Below are 8,613 nucleotides of genomic sequence, written 5' to 3'. Positions count from 1 at the left end.
GTTTGCATTTCACTATTTCTTTTTTGAAGCAACAGAATAAAAAAATATAATTGCAACTCTTTATCTTGCAATACTTTTTATTGCAAAATACTGAATTTATATCTCATAAATTTATTTATAGCAATCTTTATCCAGAAAAAGTGAGAATTATGAGATAATTTAATTTGATTTTTAATTTATTAGTATTTTTTGACGTTTGAGATTTTACTTTGAATTTAATTCTAAGAGTATTTTATGATATTTTTCTCTTAGATTATGCATGTCAATAGACTTTACTTTCTGTTTCTTACAGCATCATCAGCCAATCCTGTGGCTCGAGAATCATTAGTCACATGACATTTAAAGCTCAGCTGATTGGCTCAGTTTTCAACGATGGCAGCAGGTAGGTTGTGATATTTCTTTAAATTTTGTTGGAGATGAATGTGAATGTTAGCAGGTAGATTATAACTCCAGGTTATGTAGACATTAGTTGTGATGGCCAAATTAATTAAATATATTTTTAAAATGAAAAAGCCGAATGAATATTGAATAAGCTTTCCATTGATGTATGGTTTGTTAAGCAAGGACAATATTTGGCTGAAATACGGCTATTTGAATATTTGCAATCTAAGTGTGCAAAGAAATCAAAACAATGAGAAAATTGCCTTTAAAGTCGTCCAAATGAAGTTCTTAGCAATGTATATTACTAATCAGAAAGTAAGTTTTGATGTGTTTATGGTAGGAGATTTACACAATATCTTCATAGAACATGACCTTTACTTAATATCCATATGATTTTTGACATAAAAGAAAATTTGATCATTTTGATCCTTACAATGTATTGTTGGCTTAAGACTGGTTTTGTGATTCAGGGTCACATTTTTTTATTTTAATTTTAGTTTACGTTTCGTTTTAAACTTTTTTTAGTAATTCCTATTTCTAGTTCAGTTTTAGTTTTTAATTTTATAATGTCCTAAATTATTTTATTTTAATTGTATTATTTATATTTTTTTATTTAGATGATATTTTTGTTATATATTTTATTATTTATTTATTATTTTTGTTTTATATTTTATTATTTTTTGTGTGTGATTTTGTCATTTTTAGTAGTTATTGTCATTTTTATTTATTATAGTACTTAAAAATGTTGGCCTTTGGCCACTATTGATCATTTTGACCCATACAATGTGTTTTTGGCTATTGCTACAAATATATCTGTGCTACTTAAGACTGATTTTATGCTCCAGGGTCACATTTTTTAATATTAATTTTAGTTTTAATAGTTTTTAGTAATTTCTATTTCAGTTTTAGTTTTTAATTTTGTAATGTCCTATATTATATTATTTTCTTTTAATTTTATTATATTTTTGTTATATATATATATATATACATACAGTATATATATATATATATATACATACAGTATATATATATATATATATATATATATATATATATATATATATTATTTTTCTTAATTTTTAGTAGTTATTGTGCTTAATGTCTATATGGTTTTTATACATTTACATTTCAGTTTTAGTTTTAAATTTTATAATGTCTTATATTATTATTATTATATTTTTTGTTATATATTTTATTATTTATTTTTTTGTGTGTTTTTGTCATTTTTTGTAGTTATTCTCTTTTATGTCTATATGTTTTTTATTAAATTTTATTTCAGTTTTATTTATTTTAGTACATCAAAATATTGGCCTTGGCCCGCTATTGATCATTTTGACCCATACAATGTGTTTTTGATACTTAAGACTGGTTTTGTGATTCAGGGTCACATGTTTTAATATTAATTTTAGTTTAGGTTTAGTTTTAATAGTTTTTAGTCATTTCTATTTCTATTTCAATTTTAGTTTTTAATTTTAGAATGACCTATATTATTTTCTTTTAATTTTTTATTTTATTTTATTATTATTATTATTTTTTTTTTTTGTGATTTTGTCATTTTTAGTAGTTATTCTGTTTTATGTCTGTGTGGTTTTTATTAATTTTTTTTGCAGGTTTTTTTTTTTTTTTTTTTTAGTACATCAAAATATTGGCCTTGGCCGCTATTGATCATTTTGACCCATACAATGTGTTTTTGTTACTTAAGACTGGTTTTGTGATCCAGGGTCACATTTTTTAATATTAATTTTAGTTTAGGTTTAGTTTTAATAGTTTTTAGTCATTTCTATTTCAGTTTTAGTTTTAAATTTTGTAATGTCCTATATTATTATTATTATTATAATACTTATTTAGTTACTTATTTTTTTGTGTGTGATTTTGTCATTTTTAGAAGTTATTGTGTTTTATGTGGTTTGATGTTGGCCTTGGCCACTATTGATCATTTTGACCCATACAATGTGTTTTTGGCTATTGCTACAAATATACCCGTGCTACTTAAGACTGGTTTTGTGCTCCAGAGTCACATATTATTCCTCCAATAATTCATTTACAAGACCAGGCTGAAATCTAAAAGTCAATGTAAGCAGATGGTAGCTCTGAAAGAGTGTATTCTGGTTGCGTTTGGCATGCGTGTGTTCGTCGGGTGGCGTGTGGCACATGTCGTTCCTCATGTTGTCTCCACACCATCAGACCGCTGTGATTCCAGTTAGTCCCTTTTCTCAGAAGGCTTTTCTTCTGCTGCTTCTCTCCATCAGGCTCTCTGTTTCCTCTCCTCGCGGCCGTCACATGGTTCTGTTTACTTCTGTGGGCTTTCCTTTCATGTTCCTGGAAAGAAGCGGAACACACAGAGTCCCGTTCACATTACAGCACAGGAAATACAATTACAGCCGCCGTCCTGAAGACGTGTCCTGCCACAGGCCGAGCTGAAACCGCTCCGTCTTCACCCGACGTCACCCCACAGCTTGCCTTTGACCCGCCGAAGGGACAAACTGAAACATTTCAGAGTTGGGACTTTTTTCAAACAAAAGTGAATTTGATTTCTTAAAAAAATAAAATAATGAATATTAATATAATATAATTCAATATTATGCATCACTTAGTCAAATTGAGTTTGATTTTTGCCCCTTAATAGCAAGGTAAAAAACAAAAAACAAAAAAAATTGTAATTATTTTGAAAAATTAATAAATAAACATTAACTGAGACGCTGTAGGCATGCACCTATCAAGTTCGAGTTTTTGGGTTTTTTGGTTTTTTCTAAAGTGTTTTTTCAAACTAGTGGAAAGAAAACATCCACACACAAAAAACACCGTTAAGTCTTTTTTTAAATAAAAATTAATAAAAACCATATAGACAAAAAACACAATAACTTTAATTTAAAAAAAATATTTAAATTTTATTAATAATTACAAAAACACAAAAGAAATTAAATAATAAAATATATAACAAAAAAAAAAAAAAAAAAAAAAATATATATATATATATATATATATATATATATATAATATAGAACATTATAAAATTAAAAACTAAAATAGAAATGACTAAAAACTACTAATTCTAAACTTAAACTAAAAAGATTAAAACCAGTCTTAAGTAGCATAAGTATATTTTTAGCCAATAATACATTGTATAAATCCAAATTATTTTAATAAAATCATTAGGATATTGAGACAAGATCATGTTCCGTGAAGATATTTTGTAAATTTCCTACTATACTATATACATTGCTAACTTCATTTGAACAACTTTAAAGGCAATTTTCTCAGTATTTTGATTTTTTGCACCCTCAGATTTCTCATTTATTCCGCCTAAACAAAAAATTACCATTTTGACTGGTTTTGGTCAAAAATGGAAAGCAAATCAAATTCAATAATATTATATTATAATATTCAAAATATTACACTATAACAGTATCTCAAGAAGACTTTCAAACATAAAGCACTTTTAAACCCTGTAGAACAGATTTTATTTTACTTTATTTTTAATTACAGCTTCTCACACAAGCATACAGAAACAATATTAACATATCAAGATACAATACAGACAAAATATATGTTTACATCCACTGTAAACAAACTTCAGACCGATCAAAACTATATCACAAAGATTAGGAATGTCATTTATTTTGAGCTAAAACAGGATTTTTTTCAAACTCATTGCAAAGCATTTATTCAAAATACAGAACAGAATTATGTTTTACAATTAAAACAAAACTTGCTTTCCTTACATATAAAAAAAGTAAATCCAAAAAAACTTGAATCGGAGAAAGCACAATTTCCGAACACTGTACATGTTTTGAGATTTTTATTCATTTCGTCTCACATATCACTCACTACCTGAAATACAAGAGAGACTGAGTCACAGCGTGTCGCTGGTCTCTTTATGAAGACACCAAACCAGAGTTTGACCGACTCCTGTCATGCTGACCACTCTGTATCCCATCTTATCCAGCTTGTCCAAGACCAGTCTCGGCGGTTCGTCCACATGATACTCTGAGCTGCAAAACACAAATGTCACAAATGACTTTAAGAAGTGCTTTAAAGACAAGCTTTCTAAGCACGTCACACTTTCTCACTAAATAGGATGCATTTTGCAGCACATTTGAGAATCATTTGTGCAGTCAAGAAGTCTTGTGTTAGCCATTAATCAGCAGAAAAACATCACAAACATATGATTCCTGTGTTTATTTGAGCCAGATTACAACTATTTGATCAATTCTCAGCCTATTGCACATGTATGGCATGACTTATTGGCTAATCCTGATTTCAAAAATACAAGCCTGATGTTTTCTGCTGCATCTTTTAGTGTTTTACTGCATCCAAACTCTGACGATTGCAAATATCTTCACATATTTTTCCAGTCCTTTGCAGAATGTAAGGCAAAATGTACGTTTTGAATACTTCTTTTTGTCATTGAAATCAAAACTTTTGTCATTTTGCTGCTTATATTTTAAGTGCATTAAAGCTGATGCATATATACTATTTAGAAAAAAAAAACTAATAGTTATCACTTTACTTACTCAGTTGATTGATTACATTGATAATTGCACATATTTTTTGTATTACAAGTTTTCTAAAATTTTAGGTTTTAATATGCAAATGAGCCATTATTTAATGAAATGTGTGCTAATTTGCATACATTTCTAGTACAAAAATCTAAACACTGGATGAGGTCAGTTTCAAAATTCTTGTTTAATTTTTTTTTTGACATATCTTATTTTGTCATGCCATAATTCAGAAAACAACTATTTTATTTTTACCATTTTTGGGAGGAATAAAATGTTGTATATAATCCAGCAAATGATATACCGTTTGAACAAATCCCTCTGTAAAAACCTTCAGGATATAGAGACGAATAAAAATGTAAAGTCTGATGTGTGTAAGTGCTACTGAAGTGGTGATTTTTGGCTCAGTGTAGCAGAAAAAAACTCATTTTGACAAAACGGCCTTTAAAAACATGTATTGTAATTGAAATCTATGGACACAAATAGATAAAGTGCTATAAAAGAAAGACTTAACTTGACAGGTGCATGAAAAAACAGCATTTTTGTCTGCAGTGTCTCCCCTGAAAACGTATTTTTATTTTGTGAAAAACTATGTGATGGAAAGTTTTTGAACTCAGCATCATCAAGTTAGCTATTATTAGACATTTTTTGCAAATCTAATCTGTTGATTTAAATGATTAGTTCACTTGCAGAACAAAAATGTACATGTAAGCTTACCAAGCACTTACAAGTTATTTCCCAGCATGGTTGTTTTTCGGGCTCCAAGATAGTTCATGATAGAAGGATCTGAATATTCATCACCAACCATTGTGGGCCCCGTCTCCTGAAAACAAACACAGTTTGACCACTTAATGTGATTTTCTTGTCATTTTTGTCTTGTTTTGTCAACACAAATGTCTTCTGTCAAGTGTTTTCCTTGTAAATGTGTTTGTTCTGTCATCAAAATTGGAGAAATGTGTGATTCCATCAGTTGCTCACCAACGGATCCTCTAGAGTGAATGGGTGCCGTCAGAATGAGAGTCCAAGCAGCCGATAAAACATTACAATAATTCACAAGTAAACCACACCACTCCAGTCCAAATCCATCATTAAGATGTTTTAAACTAAATTAAGTCCATAATCCATAGCAAAGCTTTATCCAGTGAAAAAGTCGTCTGGTCTGAATCAGGAGAGAAATCTGCAAAGATCAAGCACCGTTTACAAACCAAAACAGCTTTAAACAAATATGTGGCTGGATTTGGATGATGGACTTTTTCACTGGAGGAAGCGTTATTATGGATTATGAACTGGTAATTTAGTTAAAAATGTCTTAATGGTAGATTTGACTTCTCAAGATGTTAAATGATGGACTGGAGTGGTTTTGTGGATTATTGTGATTTTTTTTATCAGCTGTTTGAACTCTCATTCTGATGGCACCCATACACTGAAAATATGCTCACGCTCATGCCATCCAAGATTAGGATGAGTTTGTTTTTTTCATCAGATTTGGAGAAATGCAGCATTCCGTCAATTGCTCACCAACGGATCCTCTGCAGGGAATGGGTGCCGTCAGAATGAGAGTCCAAACAGCTGATAAAAACATCACAATAATTCACAAAACCACTCCAGTCCATCAGTTAACATCTGGAGAAGACTAAAGCTGAGACAAATCTATCACAAAGATGTTTTTAACTAAAATCCAAGTCCATAATCCATAATAACGCTTCCTCCAGTAAAAAAAAAAAGTGGTCTGGTTTGAAATCTGCACAGATCAAGCACTGTTTACAAGCCAAAACAGCTCTACATACGTATGCGGTTGGATTTTAACGAGGAAGCGTTATTTTGAATTACGGATTCGTATTTTTGTTAAAATTGTCTTAATGATAGATTTGTTTCAGCTTTTGTCTTCTCAAGATGTTAACTGATGGACTGGAGTGGTGTGGATTACTTGTAGATTATTGTGATGTTTTTTTATCAGCTGTTTGGACTTTCATGCTGACGGCACCCATTCACTTAAAATATGCTCACCCTCAGGCCATCCAAGATGTGGATGAGTTTGTGTCATCAGATTTGGAGAAATGTGCCATTCTGTCACTTGTTCACCAACGGATTCTCTGCGGTGAATGGGTGCCGTCAGAATGAGAGTCCAAACAGCTGATAAAAACATCACAATAATCCACAAGTAATCCACACCACTCCAGTCTATCAGTTAACATCTTGAGAAGACAAAACATGAAACAAATCCATCACAAAATAGTTTGATGGACTTTTTCACTGGCGTTATTATGGATTATGGACTTGTATTTTAGTTAAAAATGTCATAATGATGGATTTGTTTCAGCTTTTGTCTTCTCAAGATGTTAACTGATGGACTGGAGCGGTTTTGTGGATTATTGTGATGTTTTTATCAGCCGTTTGGACTCATTCTGACGGCACCCATTCACTGCAGAGGATCCATTTATGTTCAAGTGATGGATTGAATCATTTCTACAAATCTAATGAAGAAACAAACTCATCCACATCTCAGATGGCCTATGTGTTCGGCAAATATTCATTCAAAAGTTTTTGTTATTAACAGTTTTTGTGTATGCAGTGGCTTGAATCTGTCAACACTAAATTATTTACTTTCGTTTTATATTTCAGGATCACACAAGCAGGTGCACGAGCTGCACATGCACGAAATGCAAACATTAAACTTCCTCGTTTGAACATAATGGTTTAGAACGCAACGCAATTCATGAGTATAAAACTCACATCATTTAAAAATGTCTTCTGCACATGCAGTTTACTTCTATAACAACAGCAACTCCAGTGCAGCAGCAGACACGCACCTGTTATCCTTTAATGCATCATAATATCATAATCACTGCTGTCCATAACGCTCACAGGCGCGCTCTTTCACGCGCTGCTCGTTACCGCTAGCATTAGTGTCGCGCACGGCACCGCGCGTGTTTCATACGCACCAGTCTGATCTGTGTGCTGATGAGGATGTACGGCATCCCGGCTGCAGGACGGCCAACTTTCCAGCAGAATATTGAGGAGGATCTCGGATGCGTCGCTTGCTTCTGTTTCTCCGCGCTGGGCTCGGCTCGTGTGCGCGCTCGTAGTGGAATGCGAAACGCCCACCGCGCTCGTCCAATCAGCGCCTGAGGGCCGCTAGCAGAATGCGGAAACACCCATCGCGCTCGACCAATCAGCGTCTTTCAAATCAGAACGGACTCCAGATGATGTGGGATATTATGTCAGATCAATATTATGCATTTAATATGGCAGATAATTAAATATGACAGAAGTTATGAAAACAGTTTTTCTGAATGTTCCCTTAACTTTTAAAACGTTTCTTGTTTGTTTGTTTTTTTCGAATGTTGAGGCAACATTGTATCTTATTATGCAAGTATTATGCGAATGTTACTTTGTATGTTTTTGAACGTTCTGAAAGTGGTAACATTTAAAAACATGCTGAATGATACATAATGTTATAAATATATAAATCATGTTTTGATGTTTTACAAAAGTGTTAAGGGTTTTGTTGTCCTTTGGTGCGACAAAGTCAAAATTTAAACTAACTTTCTCCTTTGATATGCTCAAAATTAAATAGAAATACTTGAATAACTACTATTTCTGTCCTATGGTTTGATGTAATGTCCTATTCAAAGATCAGACTTCACACTACATAAATATATGCATTTCTTTTACAAAACAAAAAAGCTTTTTTTTTTTTACTGGCTATCTGTCATCTACCTGGATATAGAAA

The 8,613-nt window shown here is 31.6% G+C and overlaps 1 protein-coding gene across 1 annotated transcript; it reads right to left on the bottom strand.

The window, feature by feature from the left end:
* Positions 1-3,830: 3,830 nt before the first annotated feature.
* Positions 3,831-7,981, bottom strand: LOC141296072 (GTP cyclohydrolase 1 feedback regulatory protein). The gene is made up of 3 exons (XM_073827352.1): positions 7,823-7,981; positions 5,609-5,703; positions 3,831-4,373 (listed from the first exon to the last, which is right to left on the bottom strand). The coding sequence occupies exons 1-3, from the start codon at positions 7,856-7,858 to the stop codon at positions 4,235-4,237; spliced, it is 270 nt and encodes an 89-aa protein (XP_073683453.1). The 5' UTR covers positions 7,859-7,981; the 3' UTR covers positions 3,831-4,234.
* Between the last annotated feature and the right edge of the window lie 632 nt (positions 7,982-8,613).

Source organism: Garra rufa, chromosome 21 (genome assembly GCF_049309525.1).
Source record: "Garra rufa chromosome 21, GarRuf1.0, whole genome shotgun sequence".
Classification (NCBI taxonomy): Eukaryota; Metazoa; Chordata; class Actinopteri; order Cypriniformes; family Cyprinidae; genus Garra; species Garra rufa.
This window is presented reverse-complemented; position numbering and strand designations above follow the sequence as displayed.

Bases quoted from the DNA above. Each gene is read 5' to 3' on its own strand.
- LOC141296072 (XM_073827352.1), bottom strand. From the start codon at position 7,858: ATGCCGTACATCCTCATCAGCACACAGATCAGACTG. The intron at 5,704-7,822 runs GTGCGTATGAAA...GTTTGTTTTCAG, and splicing joins TCAGCACACAGATCAGACTG to GAGACGGGGCCCACAATGGT. The intron at 4,374-5,608 runs GTAAGTGCTTGG...TGTGTTTTGCAG, and splicing joins ACCATGCTGGGAAATAACTT to CTCAGAGTATCATGTGGACG.